The sequence below is a fragment of the Panthera pardus genome, unplaced genomic scaffold (genome assembly GCF_024362965.1).
Source record: "Panthera pardus isolate Hobbes unplaced genomic scaffold, ASM2436296v1 HiC_scaffold_12, whole genome shotgun sequence".
NCBI classification, from domain to species: Eukaryota; Metazoa; Chordata; class Mammalia; order Carnivora; family Felidae; genus Panthera; species Panthera pardus.
The window spans coordinates 55,645,938-55,669,635 of record NW_026526677.1 but is presented as its reverse complement, the minus strand read 5'-3'; the positions used below and the strand labels follow the sequence as shown (position 1 = coordinate 55,669,635).

The window sequence follows — 23,698 nt, the reverse complement described above, 5'->3', positions numbered from 1 at the left end:
TCATTATATCACTTCACAGATCCACTGAGGCAGCTCAGCAAGTATTATTTCTGCATAATACCTAAACATGCCACATTCAACTGAATCTATGTCTGTGTTAATGGGTTGCCCCATGTGGATATACCCTTCCTCTTCTACTTAATTATTTCCTGTTCTTGTCTAAAGTTTTCCATGATCACTGCAGTTCACAGAGATCTCTCCTGAGAAACAGCATTATTTGGCACTAAACTTCTAACTTGTTCACATGAATACAGAGACAGCTGTGGACTGAACGGTCTTAAAGTTTATCACAAGGCTGGACCGAAAATACATTCTAGACGCTTACTTAATGAATTAAACCCTAAGAGACTGATTCTTTGCCCCTGTAGCCTTAGGTGTACCTCGTGGGTTCATGGCATCTCACTCACCTTGAGTTGTCAATATGCAGGAAGACAAAGATGGCCCACTCCCAGAGGCCCTCACTTTCCAGTTGGCCAGCAAAACTGGCCTGTAGCACACCCTCACACTGGTCTGAGAGATGAGTATAGTTAAGAGCCCGCAGCACCTCCCACAAGTGCCAGCTTAGGCGGTAATCCAAAGGATCTGCTGTTACGCTTCGAGGCTCCAACAGCTGGTTGAGATCATAATGTCTGCAAAGGAGAATGTGCGGAGTGTTACCACATCAAGGCAGCAGACCACCTGCACTGAACAAATCAATTGTTCTGGCTATGGCTTAGGAGATAATAAAGGCAGGCACCCTAGAACAGAAGCGTTATAGACCACATGGTCTCCCTCTGAGATTGTGCTGTATCAATCTACTTCTAGGTTCAGCCAGATTACAGAGCCTACCAAAAATGAAGGCAGCTCCTCTTCTGTGGCTGTGGGATCTGACAGGTATGCTGGTATTTGTTTGGCCTAGATATTTATTGTCCTGGTACACAGAGTCTTCATAATTCTTACTCTTCATTCCTTTGCTTTAGTGTTGATACCTTTCTTAACCATTTAAAACACACAGTTATCTTAGGATCTTTCAAACTTCTCTATTATATGGAGCTGTCGGAGTGCTAACTCTCCAACAGCTAACTAGTCTTCATGATGGTTATTTCCTTCTAAGAGGTTTATAATTTTTGCCTCTGATTTTGTCTACAGTGGGGAGTATTTTTTATATAAGGACATTCAGGTGTCCTGGGTTTTTAAAGTGTCCCTATACAGACTTTTACCTTTTCTTCTGCTGGGAGCCCAAAGATTTCAATGGTCCTAGACTAGTTAATGTGTAAAGTTCTTAGCTTGCAATTCCAGATCGTAAGAATAGTAGAAAGTAAGATCTCATGCTTCTAAGTTTTAGAGCTTAGACTACCAATCAATAATTTTCCTTTTCACCTAAGATCCAGACATTTTATAAATTTTTAACACTTCTCAGGTAATGAACAGAATGTTTCTAGACCAGTGTTGTCAAACTGAACTTTGTGGGATGATAGAAATGCTCTGTAATCTGTCCTGATCAATGATAGCCAATAGTCAATACAGGTGCCTATCAGACACTTGAAATGTGGATACTATAAATAACTTAATTTTAAGTTTTACTTAAATATTCATATGTGAATAGCAGCTATTATATTGGACAGTGTAGTTTAGACTATTTGTGAAGGACAGAGTGTGGATTTTATGTAAGGTCTTAGTCCACAGCAATTCTATCTTTCCTGAGAACAAGGTTTACTATCTCCTTCTGGCGCTGGTTTCTCTATTTCTGGCACCTTGAGATATCCTTCTTTTTCTTTTTTTGACATAAAAAAAACCTGACATACAGTAAACATAACATATTTATAATGCACAATTTTCATTAAGTTTCAATATATGCACACACTGCGAATTTACCACCAAGGTCAAGATAACAAACACACTCATCACCTCCAAAAATTTTTTTATGCCCCTTTGTAATCCCTCTCTTCCTGCCTCTCCTTACACCCCCTCTTCCTGGGCAACCAGCTTTCTGTGATTAATCAGTTTGCATTTTCCAGAATTTTATATAGATTAGAATCATAGAGTAGGTATGCTTCCAGGTACTTTTTTGTCTCACCTCTTCCAAAACCAAGTAAAATTATCCTGCGATTCACTATGCTAATTATGTGTATCAACTGCTGAGTAGCATTCCATTACATAAATATACCACATCTTGTTTACCTATTCAGCTGTTGGTGGAAATTTGGCTTGTTTCCAGGTCTGGACCATTATAAACAAAACTGCTATAAACATCTGTATACAAACATGTTTTCATTACTTTTGAGTTAATACCTAGGAGTGGCATGACTGGACCATATGCATGCAGGTATGTCTAACTTTTTAAGCCAAATTGTTTACCACAGTGCCAATATCATTTTATATTTTTACCAGCAGTGTATGAGAATTCCAGTTGCTCCACATCTATGACAACATTGGGTAGTGTACGTCTTTTTAATTTCCAGTCATTCTAATAGGTGGGTAGTGGTATCCCATGATGGTTTTAACTTGCATTTCCCTGTTAGCTACTGATGCTGAACATTTTTTCGTGTGCTTGACATCCAGGTCTTCTTTGGTAAAGGAACTGTTTAAATATTTTGCCTATGTTTAAAATTGGGTTGTTTTGTTATTATTGAGGTTCTTATTGTTTTATTTATTTATTTGCTTATTTATTTATTTGAGAGAGAGAGAGAGACAGAGAGAGAGGGTCTGAGAGAATCAATCCCAAGCAGGCTCCACACCCAGTGCGGAGCCTGATGTGGGGCTTGATCCCATGACCCTGGGATCATGACCTGAGCCAAAATCAAGAGTCAGATGCTTAACTGACTGAGCCACCCAGGCATCCCTACTATTACAGAGTTTTAAGAGTTCTTTATACGATCTGGATACAAGTTTTTTATCAGATATATGAATTGCAAGTATCTTCCTCCAATCTGTGGACGCTCAATGGACTGAGCCGCCCAGGCGCCCCCAGTGACCAGCAGTTTTTAATTTTGCTGAAGTCCAGTTTACCATTTTTTTCCTCTACAGACTGTATATTTAGGGTCAAAAAAATCTTTGCCTAACTCACAGTTGTAAAGATTTTCTGGTTTGTTTTCTGCTTTAAGTTTGAAATTTAGGTTTCTGATTCATTTTGAACTGGACACATAATAGAAATAAACAGTAAAACCAAAAGCTAGTAGACTATCAAGAAAAAAAAAGAGAAAAAACACATATTACCAATATCAATCAGGAGAGAGACACAGATCATACATACATTTTAAAAGGTTAATAAGGAAAAATGTTATGAATAACTTCATGCCAATAAACTTGGTGACTTCAATGAAACAAATTCCTTAGAAGAAGCAAATGATCAAAACTGACTCAAGAATAAGCAGAAAGCCTCAACAGTCTAGTAAGGAAGTTGATTTCATAGTTTAAAAATTTTTTAGTGTTTTATTTTTTAATTTTTTAATGTTTATTTCTGAGACAGAGAGAGACAGAGAATGAGCGGGGGAGGGGCAGACAGAGGGGGAGACACAGAATCCGAAGCAGGCTCCAGGCTCCCGCACAGAGCCCGATGCGGGGCTCGAACCCACAAACCGTGAGATCATGACCTGAGCCGAAGTCAGTCGCTCAACCAGCTGAGCCACCCAGGCGCCTGTTTATTTTTTGAGAGACAGAGCATTGAGTGGGGGAGGATCAGAGAGAGAGGGAGACACAGAATCTGAAGCAGATTTTGAGTTGTCAGCATACAGCCCGATGCGGGGCTCGAATCCACGAGTTGTGCAATCATAGTCTGAGCTGAAGTTGGACACTTAACCAACTGAGCCACCCAGGCGCCCTTATTTTATAGTTTAAAAACTTTAATTAAACAATAAAAATGGAAAACTTCTGCTCTTCATTTTATTAAGAAAATGAGGGGCGCAGAGTGGCTCAGTCGGTTAAGTGTCTGACTTTTGATTTTGGCTCAGGTCATGATCTCATGGTTTGTGAGATCGAGCCCCGTATTGCGCTCTGTGCTGACAGTGCAGAGCCTGCTTGGGATTCTCTCTCCATCTCTCTCTCCCCCACCCCTGCTCATGTAGGTACATGTGTGTGCACACTCTCTCTCTCAAAATAAAGAAAAAGAAAATGAAAAAACAAGACTTTATATTAGGATGATTAAAAAAATTAATGATAAAGGACTAATATCTAGAATATATAAAGAAATATTGCAATACAGGAACTCTTTTAAAAAACAGGCAAAAAAAATGTGAAGAGATACTTTAGCAATAAAATATATAGACGGTAAATAAGCACATGAAAAAAATGCTCAAAATCATTAGTCACTAGGGAAATGCAAATTAAAGCACTACTTCAGTTATTTCTATTTTACCACAATATAAACCTATATGATCCTCTAATTAACACAGTTACTCACCTAATACCTAAAAGTATTTAATGAATTGAAATGAGATATGAGTGATTAGTTGTGGCGGAAAAAGTCCTATAGTGTTTCTGAGCATGTGTGCCAAGATAGGTCTGCTGAGAGAGTTTTAATTAACTGATTATCTATAATAATAGCAAGTGTTTATATACTGCTGGAGGATAAATAAACTACTGTTTCTTGTTTAAAAACAACACTGGGGCACCTGCGTGGCTCAGCTGGTTAAAGCATCCAAGCCTTGATTTTGGCTCAGGTCATAATCTCACAATGGTGACATGGAGCCCTGCATCAGGGTCAGGGTCGGGGTCAGGCTCCAGAGCTGGGTGTGGAGACTGCTTAAGATTCTCTCTCTCCCCTCCCCCACTTCCACTTTCTCTCAAAAACAAAACAAAAACAAACATCAATAACAACACACACATGAGATGCCACTATATACCCACCAAAATGGCGAAATTAAAAAAAATAACAATACCAGGGGTGCTTGGGTTGCTCAGTCAGTTAAGCATCTGACTCTTTATTTCAATTCAGGTCCGTTCATGGATTGGGCCCTGTGGGCCCTGCATTAGGTTTCATGCTGAGGGCGCAAAGCTTGGGATTCTCTCTCTGCCCCTCTGTGTCACCCCGTTCTCTCTCATAGAAACAAACAAAAAAAAAAACCTTAAAAAACTCACAAGAAAAAAAAATTTTAAGTTTATTTATCCTGAGAGAAAGAGAGAGAGAGAGAAAGAGAGAGAGAGACGCAGAGCCTGATGTGGGGCTTGATCTCACGAACTGCGAGATCATGACCTCAGCCCAAATCAAAAGTTGGAACGCTTAACCCACTGGGCCACCCAGGTGCCTTAACAATACCAAATTTTGAAGAGGATATGGAGCACCCAGAGATCTTAGTGGGAATGTAAAATTATGTGAACACTTATGGATACAAATGTTGATGGCATCTTTATTCATAATAACCCAAATCAAGAAAAACTATCCATCCACAAATAAATAAATTATGCAACAAAAATCCTTCTGATACACATATTAACATAGATAAATCTCAAAACCATTATATGAGTGAAAAGATAACAGAATGATCCCAATTATATAAAATTCTAGAAGAGCAAAATTTATCATAACAAAAACTCAGTTCGTTGTCTGGATGTTGGGGATTGATTGCAAAGGGGCATGAGGGAACTTTTTGGGGTTAATGTAATTATTATCTTGATTGTGATGACAGTTACATTATGTTAAAATGAACACTTCATTATTTGTAAATTGTATCTTCTTAAAGTTGATTAATTTTTAGATTTCTAATTCTAGTTCCAATGTTTTTTGCATTCAACTACTATAAATTATACTTTGTTAATTTATACAAACTTAGGCAATTTGGCCTCACATCAAAAGGAAAAGACTCAGGATAGAACTTCCTAGGGCTGATTAAGCCCTCATGAGTGGCTCTCTGACTTACCTGTCACTGTAGAGTTTTAGAAGGTGAAAGCAGACATCTTGAAGTGGTCTCTGTGAGTTTTTCTCCTCCTCTATCACACAGCCAGAGCCTTCTAGGTATGAAGGAAGTGGGGAGCAGGCATAACTCTCAGCCTCAGAAGAATTCTGAAGGGAAGAATTTGGTACAACAGTACATCAGCTGCTACTGTGTTTCATTAGATGTGATCCTGTCTCAATTATACTACTTACACACATGTATTACGAATGATGACACCCTGGGACGCCTGGGTGGCTCAGTCGGTTAAGCGTCTGACTTTTGGCTCAGGTTATGATCTCGCAGTTCATGAGTTTGAATCCCAAGTTAGGCTCTGTGCTGACAGCTCAGAGCCTAGGGCCTGCTCTGGGTTATGTGTCTCCCTCTCTCTCTGCCTCACCCCCGCTTGTGCTCTCTCTCAAAAATGAATACACATTAAGAAAAAAAAATTTAAGGATAGTAACACCCTAATGGAATGTGTCAAGGATCTTAAACTTAATTTTGAGTGGTGACATAGCCTACCTGTCTTCAAGGGACTATCAAAGACTTTGGATAGCTCTCACTAATCCTCCTACCTTTCTTGTCACAATTCTTATTACATTCAGTTTCTTTAGTGTTCTCTTTCTCCTGACATGTTTATCAAAGATAATAAACATGGACAGTAAGAAAAAAAAGCTGAAGAAATTATGGCTTTAAAAACATTAATAATGGGGTGCCTGCCTGGGTGGTGCAGTCAGTTAAGAGTCCGACTCTTGGTTTTGGCTCAGGTCATGATCTCACGGTTCATGGGTTCAAGTCTCAAGTAGAGCTCTGCATTGACAGTGTGGAGGCTGCTTGGGATTCTCTCTCCCCTTCTCTCTGCCCCACTCCTGTTCGCGTGCTCCCTCTCAAAATAAGTAAATAAACTTTAAAAAAATATATAAAAACATTAATAATATTTTAACTCCAACACTGTCAAGGCATATGAAATATGATGATATTCAGAGGCAAATTTTTCAGGCCTGGTGATTTAGGACTATACCAACTTGAGGTTGGGCTATATCTCAAGGAATTCCCAAAGGAATAAGACAGCATTAGGAATAAAGAAAAACCCTCTCTCATCTGGGGGCAGGAAAACAGCTTTAAGAAAGTCAACTGTGGATGGGAATGCAAGCTGGTGCAGCCACTCTGGAAAACAGTATGGAGGTTCCTCACAAAATTAAAAATAGAACTACCCTACGACCCAGCAATTGCACTACTAGGTATTTATCCAAGGGATACACGTATGCTGTGTCGAAGGGGCACATGCACACCAACATTTATAGCAGCGCTATTGACAATAGCCAAAGTATGGAAAGAGCCCAAATATCCATTGGTGGATGAATGGATAAAGAAGATGTGGTATATATATACAATGGAGTGTTACTTGGCAATCAAAAAGAATGAACTCTTGCCATTTGCAACTAGGTGGATGGAACTGGAGGGTATTATGCTAAGTGAAATTAGTCAGAGAAAGACAAATATCATAGGACTTCACTCACGTGAGGACTTTAAGATACAAAACAGTTGAACATATGGGAAGGGTAGTAAAAATATAAAAACAGAGAGGGGGACAAAGTATAAGAGACTCATAAATATGGAGAACAGACAGAGTTACTGGAGGAGGTGTGGGAGTGGAGATGGGCTAAATGGTAAGGGGCATTAAGGAATCTACTGAAATCGTTGCATTATACACTAATTTGGATGTAAATTAAAAAAATAAAATTAAAATTATAAAAAAAAGGAAGAAAAGAAAGAGTCAACTGTGGAAACATCATACTAAATAAAGTAGAAGCAGACACTTGGGGAAGTTTAAAAGTAACCCTGTCTAGAGGCAGGAGAAAAGGAAAGTTTCCCATCAGATTTCCTGGGTCCATTTCAATTTTAGAGTCCTTTCAAAAAAAGGAGTTAAGAAAAAGTATTATGAAGTGTAACTTGATGGATTTTTTTCTCTGCAGTACTTTTCTGGCAAAATGAGAATGCCCGCCATGACACTTGGTTGGCTCTACTGGACACAAATACCTGAAATGCTTCTTCGTACATGCTGAGTGCCCTGGAAATGGAGGCTGTCGGTGGAAGCAAATACCAAAGATGGACAGCCAGGGAGCGTTTCCAGTCCAACTGTGAGCACACGTTGATTTGCCTCTCTTCGGAGACCTGCCATACCTGCAGGAAACAAAATCATCATCATAGCTATGTGTTATACATCATCTTGTTACTCAGATCTCCAAGTCACTCACTTATTCCAGTAACACTTTATTTTTTAAGTAATCTCCATGACCAATGTGGGGCTCAAACTCACCACCCCAAGATCAAGAGTTACATGCTTTACCAACTGGATCGGCCAGGCACCCCTATTTAAGTAACATTTTAAATGAACTAGATTAGCAGTGTTAATGATCCAAATATAAAATACACAGTTCTTTGGGGGCAGGGTGGATTTAGACAACAGGTGTTCGGAGATGAAAACCACTGAGAGTGAAGAGGAGGTCTTCTCACTGCCCACAGCTGATGTCTTATAAAACTTTAAGATGTGCATAAATTCTGACCAGCTATTTCATTTTTGGAAAGTGATTATCAAGATGTCAACCAGGCAGGCAGCAAATGGAGAACTGGCTTAAAATAATTATGGTGTATCATCCACAAAATGAACAGAAGTGGGTTTTAAAAAGAGTGATGCTACACAACATGGAAAAATGTCCATATACGTAAGTGTACTGCTATGTATAATTGATTTTATTTGAATGTACACACATGTGTAAATACACACATATATACACACATATATGTTGATACAGAGTTAAAACATGTCTGGAAAGACAGACTACAAATTATTTACCTTGTTTACCACTATGACAAGGGATAAGGTGAATTTTAATGTTTTAATTTCAATATAACCAGTTTTTGGTTTTGTACATGTTGTACATGTTGTACCTTTGTAATCTGAAAATACTTCACTAAAATTTAAAAACAAGTTGCTTAGTTATATGTGTAACAGTGTAAAATTTACAAAGATAGCTTTTTCCCTTAACCTCAAGCCATCTTGAATTTATGAGAAAATTTACGCAAATGTACAAGAAAAGAGGAAAGTACCGGTTTTCCAGCCAACAAGGCAAAGATCCGCAGTCTCTCGTCCTGGATGAAAGAGTTAGCCTGGAGCTGATGCCAATCCACCAGCTGCATGGTAAGCAGCTCCCGGATCGACTGGCTGCCCACCAATTGGGATAAAAGAAGGGCAAGACGATGATCACCTATAAGAGAAACAAAACTCTAGTGATCACTGAGGATTTACAGACTTGGGGAAACACTAGGTATTATCTTATTTCTTCTAGCCCTCAGGAGGGAGAACTTGACACAGTGACTGCTTTCTGCAGTAGTAACAAAATACTGACCACCACCATACCATTTTCTGCCTGGGCAGAAAATATTCAGAGTACTTTAACCTAAATTACATAGACTGTACAGTATACAGAGTTCAATTATAGATCTACTATTACTTCTGTGACCCTTCATCTGTAAAATGGAGGAAAGTATCATCTGATTCAAAGGCTTACAGTGAAAACTGAGATGACATAATTGAAAACATGCCCAACTAGAATGGCACTGAGGAATGGCCAACTGAAAGCTAGAGAAAAAGCATATGTGCGTGGTATAAAAAGAATCGCTGAGTCTTTCACTCTCATAGGTCCAATAATCTTTTTTACTAAAAATTAAGTACAAAGGGCTGAGGCAATAAAACAATTCTAATTAACCAGAATGTGAGGGGATAGAAATTCCAGTTTATGAAAACTTCCAGTTAAGATGTAAGTTAAGAGAAAAATGCTTTGTTTCACCCCTTCTGACCTGGTAAAGTCAACAATCTTTCTCCTTTCGTTTGTACATATGGGTCAGTGCTTACATGTCTATGTAAACTACCATTCTATCAGAAACTGAGGCTCTCATCTCAAAAGAGTTTCCTTCACAAACGAGAGGGGCCTGAAGGAAAAAAAAATCATGCATCAGGAATACATTTGGAAATGTGCCAGGCCAAGTGGTCTCTCTGTATATAGGTAATCAAGGCATGACTGGACTATGATTCAGGCAGTAAGTGCTGTAGCTCACTTGACCATGAGCTGCTAGTATTCTAGGTGAAAAATACTAAAAGGAAAAAAGAAAAGATTATTTCTATGTATCTACAGAATCCCAAAGAGAGGATTTACTGGCCAGGATTTATAAATATTCTGGGTCACCAGAGATGGTCAAGTTCAAAGCTTGATATAATCCATTCATTTAGATCCTCTCTTTGCTTCTATCACACAACCAACCAATCAGCTTCTGCCCATCCCTGACTTTTCACATAGATTTTCCCATTGATGAGGACATATACAAAGCACGTAGCAGGATCCTAGGGTACTTCCTCAAGTCAATTTTAGTGTATGGTGCAAGGTAAGAATACAAATTAATCTTTTGCATGTGAATATCCAACTATCACAGCATTATCTATTGAAAAGACCATACTTTCCACATTTAAATCATCTTGGCACCTTTGTCAAAAATCAACTGAATCTAAGTGGAAGGGTTTTATATTCAAGTCTCACTTCTATTCTACTCTGTTGTTCTATGTTCATTCTTATACCAGTACCACATTGTCCTGACTGCTGCAGCTTTATAGAAGTTTTGAAATTAGACAAGTGTTGAGTTCTCTGATTTTGTTCTTCTTTTCAAAGACTGTTTAGGTCTTTTACATTTCCAAATAAGAATCAGCCTGTTAATTTTTGCAAAAATGCCAGCTGTGGATTTTGATAGAAAATGCACTGAATGTACAAATTAATTTGCGGATAACAGACATCTTAACAACACTGAGGTTCCCAATCTACCAGTGGTTCTCAATCTGAGTGGTTCTGCTCTCCAGGGAACACTTGGCAATGTCTAGAGATATTTTTAGTTGTCACAACCAAGGGTAAAGTACTCTTATGGGTAGAGGGCAGGGATGCTGTTAAGTATCTTGAAATGCCCAGACAGCCTCTACAACAAAAAATTACCAGCCAAAAATGACAAGAGTGCTGAACTGAGATGTATTCCATAAATGAGGAATGTGTTTCCCCATTTATTTAGATCTTTATTTCCTCAGCAATGTTTTATAATTATAGTACAAGTCTCATTTTTGTTACATTTATTCCTTAAGTATTTTATTCTTTCTGATATTATTGTGAATGCAACTGTTTTTCTCACTTCATTTTTCGATTGCCTGTTGCTAATACATAGAAATAAACTGAATTTTGTATACTAATCTTGAATCCTGAGGTCATGCTGGACTAGTTTATTTAGTCCCATTACCTTTTCTGTGGATTACTTAGGACTGAACTATATACATACAGAATCATGCCATCTTTTAATAAAGACAGTTACATCCCATCCTTCCTCATATGTATGACTTTTTTGCTTCTTTTCCTTATGTGATTACACTGGCTACAATATTCACCACAATGTTGTACAGAAATGGTGTTCCCAATCTTAGGGTGAAATTGTTCAGTCTTTCAACATTAAGTATGATGTTAGCTATAGTTTTTTTGTACGTGTGCTTTGACATCTGGGTAATAATGTCATCATGGAATGAGTTGGAAAGTGCTCCCCTCTATTTGCTGAAAAGAGTTACAGAGGATTGATATGACTTCTTCTTCAAACACATGATAGTGTTCACCAGTGAAGACATCTGGATTAGCTTTTCTGAGTGAAGATTTTTAATTACTAATTCAACTTCTTTATTTGTTACAGATCTATTTAGATTTTCTACTTTTTCTTGAATTAGTTTTGATAATTTATATCTTCCTCGGAATTTGTCAATGTCACCTAAGTTGTTTAATTTGTTGACACAGAATTTCTCATAGTATTCCCTTTTCTGTAGGGTTAGTAGCATTTTTGTTTGTTTTTTATTTTCATTCTTATTTGTTGGTAATTTGTCTCCCTCCCCACCCCCCCATGATCACTGTAGTTAAAGGTTTGTAAACTTTCTCAATCTTCTCAAAGAACTAATTTTTGATGTTACTGATTACTGTTTTTTTCTTTTTATGTTGTCATTTTCATTGATTTCTGTTCTAATCTAGTATTTCCTCTCTTCTTCTACCTTTTGGTTTATTTCTTATTTTGCTGATTTCTTAAGGTAGAAGCTTAGGTTATTGATTTGAGGTCTTCTTGTTGGGTATATATAAGATAACATTGATAACGTTCACAAATTTTATGTTCTTGATATTGTTTAATTGTTCTATCAATTATTAAAAGTGGAGGTAGTAAAGCGAAAGTTTTTAGTAACCTGAAAAGTACTGCCTTGGCAGAAGTTTAACCTTAAAATAAGAAAAAAAAAGGAGGAAGAAGTAGAGTTTATGAACAAATAAATCTAAGGACCTGACTTCCGGCAGTCCTTAAGATCCTCTTCTGCTATACACATATGCATTGGTAAGCATAACTTTGTCTCTTTAATGATTCATAATCTTTTTAGCTTTATAGAAGGCCAATCCTAAAGACAAATTCTCTCTGTACAAAAATATATGAAGACCACAAAGGCACTGAGCTAAACATGTAGTGACAGTGGAATGCAACTGGCCATGTATATAAGTTCTTGATTCTAGCTTTTCCTATGATTTATTCCTTATAATCCCCAAACTGGCCAAGTCCCCCCCAGAATAAATCCAGTTGATGGCTCCAATTAGTTGGTTTCACGTAAGATAAGTTTCAGTAACAAAGTCTGATCAGAGATCTACTTATATTAAATTGAACTATACCATCCTTTATTTTTACCAAGATTTGTGTCTGAAGTACTTGCTGAATGCCTCTCATTAGTGCAAGAGGAAAAGCAGAAATATATAATGGGAAGACCTTAAAAAAAAAAAAAAACAACCAAACAATAACCCAGAAATTAAATTTAATATTTACCTGAATGAAATAAAGTGAATTAATCCAAAATGCGTATGTTTCAAAAGTTCAGAGTACTGCTTATTGTGGGGAAGAAAAAGCCTAAATGTCAAAAAAAGGAGTTCCCTAACATCTATACATAAATGAATGCTGAGAAGCATTTGACTATAATGCCTATATTATAGGAGATGAAAAGAACACAGTGTGTGTATGTATGTGTATATCATATATAGCATATGTATGTATTATAATGTGTATATATACACATATTGTGTGTGTGTGTGTGTGTGTGTGTGTGTGTGTATGTAGTGGGATACCACCTTTGAAAAGTTTACATTCATATATGCTTTGTGTACACAAATTCTAATATACCTAATATATTACAAAGTAAATAGTCCAAGTACAAGCTGTATACTGAAATCTCTACTAAATGCTAAAGGATGCAGGTGATTTGTATTTATTGCTTTTTGCTTATCTGCATCTGTAAATCCATTTGTAGCATACAAAATTAAAATAACTTTAATTTCATAAACGTAATGTTTAACGTAGTTTTATAAAAAAACTAGAAAACACAATCCCTATTCTTGAGGAACCAGCAATATTCCTGGGAAGTTTATTATTAATTCAGGTTAGAAGACAAAGGCATATCTACAATTAAGGGGTAGGGACAGTGAGTAGCACAGACAGGGGTGCAGAGAGGGACCATATGCCCTACCTGACTGCTGGGCCAGAGAGCAGGCCTCACTGATCCTCTTGCCTGTGAGGTAGCTGAAGACAGCCTCCACAGGCTTGTCTTTTCGGGTTAAGGAGACTTCCTCCTCAATTTGAGGTGCGGCAGTATAGGATAGCCAGCGAGAGAAAGTTCTTCTTCGCTCCAGAATCTGAATGTATTCATTGGGTTCATCCAGCTGGCTGTCAGTCTCCTTCAGGTGGCCCCATAAGGCTTCACATAATGTCCATGCTAGGCTCCAGTGCTTCACAACTAAAGATGGGACAGGAAAATAATAATATGACATAAAGTCAAAGTAACTACAGAGAGGACATCACTCTAATGGTGGCATAAAAACACATAAATTAATAAATACCCCAAACAACCACTCAAGCTGATTTCCCTGAATCTGTTTTTGGCTCACTCTGCTGTGTTTTACAAGTCCCAGAGGTCTGTAGTGTAACTGCTTGTTCACTCCATGTTCCTGTGGTACTTGTTATAACATATGTAACTCTATGCTCTTTTAAACCAGTTCCTCTAGCTCAATTATGGCTAATATAATCTCAAATGACAGAGAAAAGTCCTGTAACTTGATTAAATTCTGTTTACAAAATGCTTTAAGAAATAAGAAGTGCTGGGGTGCCTGGGTGGCTCAGTCAGTTCAGTGTCCAACTCTTGATTTCGGCTCTGGGCTGACCGTGGAGCCTACTTGAGACATTCTTTCTCTCTCGCTTTCTCCTTCTCTCCCTCCCTCACTCTGTCCCTCTCCCCTCTCCTCTGTCACTTGTGCTCTCTCTCTAAAATAAAGAAAAAAAAATTTTTTTTTTAAATTTTTAACATTTATTTATTTTTGAGAGACAGAGAGAGCACAAGCAGGGGAGGACAGAGAGAGAGAGAGAGGGAGACACAGAATCCAAAGCAGGCTCCAGGCTCTGAGCTGTCAGCACAGCGCCCGACGCGAACTCAAACTCACACACTGTGAGATCATGACCTGAGCTGAAGTCAGCCACTTAACCAACTGCGCTGCCCAGGCACCCCAAGAAAAAAATTTTTTATTAAAAAATATGAAGTGCTCTAAAAACTTGTGAGAGAGTATTCTCTCCTGTAAGAGGCACAGCCTAACATTTACTGAGCCTAAAATGACACTATTCGAAAACACTTAAGAGTAAAGCCAACTCTGAACTTCACTATCCACAGTGGTTATCATCTTCATTTTACAGATGAGGAAATTGAAGTAACTTGCTCAAAGTTATAGGCAAAATGTAGTAGAGCCAAGATTTGAACCCAAGTAATAAATCCAGCTCTATACTCTTAACTACTATTCATATTGCTCCTCAAGAAGGAAAACAAGACGGAAGCACTGTTTACCACTAAGCCAAATACAAGTATGCACTGGGAAGACGTCTCACATGTTTGAAGTGATGATGAGACAACTGAAGCAAACACAAAGAAATTAACATACACAATTCTCAGAATTTGTGGCATATGACAGTCTAAAATAGTTGCCATTTTTCAACATTTTTACATGTTGAAATGTTATCAAACATGTAATTAAGTATAATTTTTCTACTATTTGAAATAGTAGGTTCCCAAATTAGAAAAGCCTGTTATCAAAGTATTGGTTTAGAAAACCATGGTCACAATAGTTATAGAAAAGAGAGGTTAAGAGGGAATTTATGAACACTAAAATTGTTGGGAAGAACAAAAGGGACTTAAGCTGGACATGGAAGAATGGGTAGGATTTAGAAAAGCAAGAAGGAAGGGCAACTGGGTGGCTCAGTTAAACGTCTGACTCTTGACCTTGGCTCAGGTCATGATCTTGTGGTTTGTGGGGTCAATCCCCACGTCAGGCTCTGTGCTGGCAGCGCAGAGCCTGCTTGGGATTCTCTCTTTGACCCTCCCCTGCTGGCATGCACTGTACTCTCTCTCAAAATAAACAAATACACTTTAAAAAAAAAAAAAAAGAAAGAAAGAAGGAATGGCTTTCTCTCCCTATGTTCTCAGAATGGAGAAAGGAATGGAATTAAAAAAATCCAAGGAATTTGGCTGCAGTTCCTGTGAACAAGGACTCATATATTAAAAGGCAGAAGAGTAACTGTAAAAAATGTTATCATTTCTTCTTCCTTGGGATTTTGCTCTTTGCAACTCAACTACACACAAGTGTGAACTCAGGCATCCGCCCACTACATTGCCATAAGGAAATCTGTCCTCCTATGAACACATGCTTCTACTCCAGTTCCTGAAACATCAAAGGTTAGATAGACAAAGTCCATACTCACTTTGTGCTTCCAAAAAGTCTCCAGATGCTTTCTTAACCCAATTTGCATAGTCATGAATGACAGCAACTCCTGGATTAGGGACAATGAGAGGACACAGCTCATCTACATGGACAGTGCTGTGCTTTAATTTGAGCTCCAGAGGTATTTGGTATAACTGCAGGTCTTCATCTGGCTTTTGTCTCAAACTGAGTTTTTCCAAACGAACTTTGAATGGAGACTCTGTTAGGCTACAAGAGCAAATGACAAGACAGAAAATGAAGATAAGACAGATGCTAGAATTTTCCTACAAATAAACCTTTATTTTTATGATTCAAAGAGAATGCAAAACATTCACCTGTGATTTTAAAGTAACTGTGTTCCCTAATGTCAAACTATAATGAACTTATCTGCTGTAGAATGAGTAAACAAATTATCTGGCCCATGCATTCAGAATCCAAAGGCTTCTTAAGGCCAGGTTGTAACAAGCACGGGAATCAATGCAGTTAGACTTTGAGCTGGCTTCAACATGTATCTACATATTATGAAATCCAAGGACCAAAAGCCATTGTTGGGACACTGATTTCTCAAATTATACATAGTGAGGGATCAAAAGTTGTGAGGCTAAGGTTATAGATACTGTAAAACTGACTCTAAATTAAGATGAGCATATAATCAATCTCACCTTGATCCAATTTTAAGATTGATAGTAATAACTTTCAAAACATGACATCATGTATAACCTAGATTAGGATCAACATTACTAATTGTGAGGTTCAAGAGAGCTATTGTTTTGTATTTCTTCAAAGTTAACTTTAAATACCAAGCATTATAGGTGATCACAGTCATTTAATCTGTAGTAAAGACAGCACAATTTGTTATAAAGAGTAAACAGGAAAATGTTATATATTTTGCACAAAACTGTATGCATATTGGTTAATAACTACCAGAACTGTGTATGCATATGTATGTGTGTGTATAGATTACATATGTGTATGTGCACATATGTATGTGTATAGATTATATATGTGTATATGTATACTCAACACATATATAAAGTATACAGAACTAGAAGTACACACACATAAATGTTAATAGTGGGGATTATGTAGTAATAACATAGCATACATAGCTACCAGATGTCTTTTTTTAAGTAAGCTCTATGACCAATGTGGGGCTTCAACTCATGAAGCCGAGATCAAGAGTTGTATGCTCTACTGACTGAGCCAGCCAGATGCCTCTATCAGATGTCATCTTATTTCCAGATACTTATGTATGAATTATACCCAGTTTATACATTCACCTTACCAGGTCCAAGATATGGGAAATGTGCTTAGTTGAGAAAATACCCCATATATATATATATTATATATATGTTATATATAATATATATTACATATAATTATATTATATAAAATATATATAATATATATTTTATATATGCACATATATTACATATATATTATATATATAATATATATATACACATATATTACATAAGTATATATATATAAATCACAAATATCTAAGTGAGAAAATAGGAAAAAATGACTAATGCAATAAAAAGGATAAAACCCAAGGAATGCTGCAGCATCAGCTTTGGGTCTGTTAAATTTCCAATTAAAGTTTAACCACTAAGTATTATACTCTTCATACCTTGATGTTACAAATGGAGTTATCTTATTAATCGGTTTGGTTTTTAATTATACAAAGATCTTCTGGTATCTAAAACTGTATTAAGAACAGGGGTACCTGGGTGGCTCAGTCAGTTGAGCATCCAACTTTGGCTCAGGTCATGATCTCATGGTTTGTGAGTTTGAGCCCCGCATTGGGCTTACTGCTGTCAGCCCAAAGCCCACTTTGGATCTTTTGTCCCCTTTCTCTCTGCTCCCTGCCCTCCATGTGCTCTCTCAAAAATAAACAAACATTAAAAAAAAATAAATTAAAAAAAAAACTACACTAAGAGCATATCTAGAAAGATCACCAAGGTCTAGAGACTTTGGGTCTTCTGATAATGAAAAATTTTTTCTCACCTACCAAATTGCTTTTCTCAAAAACCATAAAGAAAATGTGACTCACGATTTAACAGCTACTGGATTAGGCAGGAATCCATATTCCATAGAATCGGCATTTTGATGATTTTCCAGTTCATGACAGCCACTCAGCTGTTCTCCACTATTAGCAAGAGTCCAGTTGGGGCCCCAACCAATTCGAAATGAGCGTCCCATAAACAGAGCCATATCCATCAAGAGTTTCCCCTTGCCATAGGTGACAGACTTTTCAAGAGGGACTAGGCCTGGTTGTCTACGTGTACCCACGGTTTTCAACTGAACTTCAGGGGCTGGGCTGGGCACCGTAAACACAGAGGTGAGGGGTGGAGGGACAGACCAAGGGCATGTGGATGGAATATTCATCAAAGACGTTGCTCTGGGGGTGCGACATTCTTGTACAGAGGCACTTGGTGAAAGAAAAGCTCCACTAGTAAACTTTGATTGTAGTAACCCACCAACTGAAATAGGGGGAAAAAAAAACTATTAGAAAATACAGTCTCTATTGCTTCTTGAACAGCAATCATCAGTGAGGCTGAAATTACAGTTTTTCCAAACCAATTAAATCAGATATAGATGACAAGAGGCAAGTCATAATCTGTGGAATACTGTTTCACCAGGAAACCAAGGCAGGAATTTGTGATGATGATGCCACAACAATATTAACATTTATAACAAACACTATCACTACTACTTAAAAAAAAAAATTATTTAACACTTATTTTGTGAAAGACTCTGTATAAGTCATTTGTATACACAGTTTCATTTCACCCTTTAATAACTTCATACAAACAGCACTATTATCCCATTTTATAGGTAGGAAAACTGGGCTTTGAAAAGTGATTAGTCCAAATCCACAAAGCTACTAATGGCAGGATTGAGAGATAACCCAGGTCTGACATCAATGGTCATGCCCTTTTCAGAATGCCAAATGTAAACATTTCTTAGTCCAAAGAAAAAGCTTAATAAGATAAAAATACAAATTGCTACCACTCCAATGCTCATGCTAGACTCCATGAAACAAAAACCTATGGAGGTACCTTGTGCCTTTCAGAAGGACAGTTCTTATTACTATTATATTGCCTGTTTTCTAAGAGGTAGAGGTAGTTATTGAAGTACAAGTGCCCATTAGAGAAAAGGTTGTTATGTTTAATTGCTTTATTAGTTAACATATTTTTAAAACGGGTTATTAAGGGCACTTGAAAGAAGTGAAAAATAAAGTTTTTAAGGCAATATAAACAAATCTCTTCCTAGTAGTTCCTCTGGCTTTTAAAACATTTTGAGATTACATGTGCTTATGTCCTTTGTTCATATTGATACTCTACTTCCAATCCCACAAGAAGAAAAAAAGGGAAAACTTTAAAATCAAGTATCACTTTCCTAGGAATTTGGCAAGGTTTAGGAAAAAGCAGAAATCTGACGAGTTTTATGCATTGTAAGAAGCAACATTTGCCCCCAGGAGGCAATAAAATAAGGACAGTATGAGGACTGCACAAAATTGTACAGTGCAGGACAACTTGGTCATTCCTCTAAGATGTGATAAAAATTAGGAAATCTGATCTAGTCCACATTCATAAGCAAATAAAAACATAACCTAAACAAAACACAAATGCTTTGTTCTCCATACAACTTCTACATCTGCAACAATAAAGCACATTACGGTTTTTAAAAACCGGCCCCACCTAACATATTTAGAAGAGTACATTTCCTCTTGGCATCCTTATGTCATATGCCTTTAGGGGGATATTTGCTAGAGAAGCTGACTCAGCTTAGAAGAAGATATGTGAAAAGCAGGACTTTACAGCTTTCTTGTAAAATAGCATCACTTACAGTACCTAAAGAACGGGATTTTGACGAGTGGGATGCTGAAATGGGGAGTCTGGGAGAACAGATTTCTTGAGAAGTATCTGTCTTAGAAGGAAGGTGACTGAAGCGTTGATCCATGACCATATCTACATCTTCTTCATCAGCAAGCAATGATGCTTTCATGATCTAAAAAGGCAATATCTATAGAATGAATGTGTTCCCTGGAATCCAAAGGCCATAAAAGAAAAATGCAGTTTACAACAACCAGTAAATTGCTCTGCCTGAAGGCTGTGTCCAGAGCTACTATAATATCGGTGTGGCTGCATGTGCCTGAGGAATTTAAGTTATAGAACATTCCTCTTATATCTAGAGTCCCACCAAAGTCTGGCACACAGCAATTGCTCACCTGTTTACAGGATGATTAACTTTGAAAATAAGACAAAGGCTAAACTTATAACATGCCAAAAGGCATAGGAAAAAGAAATTAAGACAGAGTTTAAAGAAACCTGTTATCTACTAGGCTATTAAAACTTTTATGGAGCACTTTTGAGAGCCTCAAAACCACCCTACAGAGAAAAATCTGTGCTCACAGATGTTAAATGACTCGCCTAAAGTCACATAGTAATAGTTAGAGAACTCGGATTAGAATCCACGTGTTCTGAATCTCAATATAGCTTTCCCTCCCAGAACGGAAAAATGAGGCCCAAATATGGACCATATTCTGGTTTTTCTTCATTCCAATGACCACTCAATGCTCTTCAGTAAATAATCAAGGAAGAGGCCTGATTAGATGCAAGGGAGATAAACATTAGTTTGGCTTCCTGTTGTAGTAAGGGTGGGTTAGGACTTCACCTGTAAGACATGTGGATTAATTCCCAGTGAAGATGCAATGTGTGTTGAGGCAGACACAGGTTCCTGATCCTCAGGCACGCACTCTTCTAACACGGAATCCAAAACTGGCTCCTGGGTGATATCTACCATGTCACTGTCCAGTTCCACAACCCTCCCTAACTGCTCCACCTCTGGGCTCTGGCTCTGTAGACAGCAGAAAGATCAGGGAAGCAGCATTAAATTATACCAAATAGACACAGAGCTTCTATAGTTATTCAGAATATGATATTGTAATACTAGATTCTGTCCATTCTAAGACAGTGTGAGGTAACATATTTGCTAAAAAGGATTTAGGAATAATTACCTCAAATCCCCCTATATGTACTTGAGATCCAAATATGGATACATGAAATCACCCTTTTGTAATATGTTAAGGTCTGGTGTCTGGAACGTAAGCCCCATACTGAACAAATGGTGGTCTTCAGACAAAGATTATGCCTTACCTGATACAGCTAGCAAATATAATTTTCTGATATACACAGGGTGACCCTGCCCTCACATTGCCTTGTAGCCAGAAGCCATTGGGAAAAGAGAATAAAAGGTACAAATATCAAAGTCTCAAGTAATTTTCCATTTTTTTTTTATCTTTTCTGTGACTAAATCCTAAAGGTTAGCTGGAATCCACATATGCAGTACCATGTAACATATGAGGAATGTCTACCCTAATTTCCCAAAAGGAAAAAACAAAGTAATATTAGAAACTTTTTTTTTTTTTTTTTTTTAAAGTAGGCTCCACACCAGGGCGCCTGGGTGGCTCAGTTGGTTAAGTGACTTCAGCTCAGGTCATGATCTCATAGTTTGTGAGTTAGAGCCCTGCAATGGGCTCTGTGCTGACAGCTCAGAGCCTGGAGTTTGCTTCAGATTCTGTATCTCCCTCTCTCTCTGCCTCTCCCTTGTTTGCACTGTGTCTCGGACTATTTCTCAAAAATAAACATTAAAAAAACCCTGAGATCAAAAGTTCCACGCTCTACCAACTGAGCCAGCCAGGTAGCCTCTTAGAAACAATTTTAATTTAGGAATAATTCCTTTATGTTCAAATTCCAAGAGTTATATTTACATTTACTAAGGAGTTTTCAAGATATACCCATGACTAACAGTTAATGATTTGAAAAGGTAAATAACTCATCAACCTGAAGCCCACTGTAAAATAACCATTTCAGTACAAATTAAGTATGTCCTAAACTTGCATATTACCTGGTAAAATGGTGACAAGTGGCTAAGCCAACTTATGAAACATTCTCAAAATCAAAAAGTTTTACCACTTATTTTTCTTATCATGGTATCATTTATAGATTATTAATCTTCCAAAATTTTTGGCTTATCTTCCTAAGTGGCCTATTTCATGCTAACCCTCAAATAGATGCTAATGTGTAAAAGGTAGTTTAAAAAAATAATTTCATGGGGCACTTGGGTCAATTGTGTGTCTGATTCTTGATTTCGGCTTGGGTCATGGTCTCACGGTTTGTGGGACTGAGCCCCATGTCAGGCTCTGTGCTAGGAGCACAGAGCCTGCTTGGGATTCTGTCTCTTTGCCCCTTCCCTGCTCGTGCTCTCTCAAAATAAATCAATAGACATTAAAAGTAAATAAATAATTTCTTGATTACTTTGAACAAAGAAACAATCATTAGTGTAACTTTTTCAACTTTATTTTTAATGGTCTATTAGCTATTCCCTTGCATTCCTTTAACACTTATCCTTACTGAAAGAATGACTGCTCTCATTTATAAGTGTAGAAAAACTGAACTGTTGGATGCATAGGGAATTGCAACTGAAGATATGAATATTCCCGAAGGACAGCTCTAACAAAACTAGATAATGATGAAAGGCAAAAATGATAACTCTTTTTTTACCTACTGTAGAGGCTAAAGGCAAGTGCGACTACCTTTATGCTCTACAATTCTGGAAAAAAATAAAATAAAAAGTAGCCCTGGTCACAATGCTCCCATTTACAAGAATTATGGGAACACTCTAACTCCAAAGGCTCCCTAGTATATTAGAGTTTTTAACCAATTCACTTTAGGAAGCTATTAAACTACTCCATATCTTGTGTGTCAACCTATCAGTTAGAATACCCTCCCACTGTTGGGTTCCCATTACATTCTGTCTAAACCTGTTTTTTATGATCTATCATGATATACTATAAATTCTTGCATATGTGATGTCTGTCCCACCATATTGTCAAGGCTTGAAAACAGAGATTACGGCCTACTGTTTTCTGTATCTATCACCAAGCACATTTTAAATTCAACATTCATCATTTTGTCAAATCTACTGCCTAGTGTAGTGCCTGGCATACATCAGAAAGGGCAGTTAATAACCATGAAAGAACAATGAGTGAGGATGGGTGGGAGAAAAGGAAAAAAGGAGAGAATGGTTTCAACTTACACTACTCAACGAAGAAATAACAGCAGCAAGAGATGTTCACTTAGAACACTTTAAGGCAAAACGAAGGTATTTCATCAAGTAACTCGAATGGAGACCTAAGGGACCCAGCATATTTTTCAGAAGTATGCTAAGTAAGGATCAAGGTTTTATTTGCTCCACTCTCATGCACAGACTTTAAAGCTCTGAGGTATGGTGTAATAAGTAAGGGAGAAGTGAATTACTAGAAACTATGAGGAGCTGGGAAGCTCTTAGAACCATTAGTGAATGTTGTTAAAGTGTATCTAAGCAACTGCAGTAAACTCTCCCAAAAGATGCCTGTGTACTTATTTTCTGATCGATCTTGGGAGATCAGGTGCTTCTTCAAAACCAGTCCTGGAAAGAAAAGTAGACTAATAATAATAATAATAATAATAATAATAATAATAATAAAGATGGCTCAGAAGGAATTGAGGAAGTTAAAAAAAAATAGGGAGTCCTTGTGAGATCTATGGAAAAGAAAGGCAAATACTGGGAAAAGCAGCTAAATGGAATATTCCTTTCATATACTGTAATCTCTTGAAAGTAGATCTTATTTATGTCTAAATACCAGCACAGTACATTATAAATCCTAAGTACACAGATAATTTCTGTAAAATGACTGTCTTTTTAGATACATGGAAGGTGAGATTTCATCACTGAAACCTTCAGGGATTTTAGAAACCTTCACTTTCCACCTCAAGAGAATCTTTCTCATACAAACAAAGCTGCCAATACCCTAAAGATAAAACATGTCTTAATCCAGTAGATAAAGTAATTCAAGTTAGGTAAAGTAAATCATGACACCTTTTATTCAACAAAGGGTAAACAACCAAT

The 23,698-nt window shown here is 37.3% G+C and overlaps 1 protein-coding gene across 6 annotated transcripts in view; it reads right to left on the bottom strand.

Annotated features, from left to right (window-relative positions):
• The window catches only part of NUP98 (nucleoporin 98 and 96 precursor), a 115,482-nt gene that overhangs the window by 13,674 nt on the left and 78,110 nt on the right, over positions 1–23,698 (bottom strand). For all 6 annotated transcript variants that reach the window (XM_019449626.2, XM_019449623.2, XM_019449630.2 and 3 more), the window contains 9 exons: positions 20,423–20,605; positions 19,600–19,756; positions 17,796–18,225; positions 15,741–15,967; positions 13,468–13,734; positions 8,958–9,115; positions 7,887–8,030; positions 5,835–5,977; positions 408–629 (listed from right to left, as the gene is read on the bottom strand). In XM_019449626.2, coding sequence (XP_019305171.1) covers positions 408–629; positions 5,835–5,977; positions 7,887–8,030; positions 8,958–9,115; positions 13,468–13,734; positions 15,741–15,967; positions 17,796–18,225; positions 19,600–19,756; positions 20,423–20,605 — 1,931 coding nt within the window. The remainder of the gene's footprint in view (positions 1–407; positions 630–5,834; positions 5,978–7,886; positions 8,031–8,957; positions 9,116–13,467; positions 13,735–15,740; positions 15,968–17,795; positions 18,226–19,599; positions 19,757–20,422; positions 20,606–23,698) is intronic.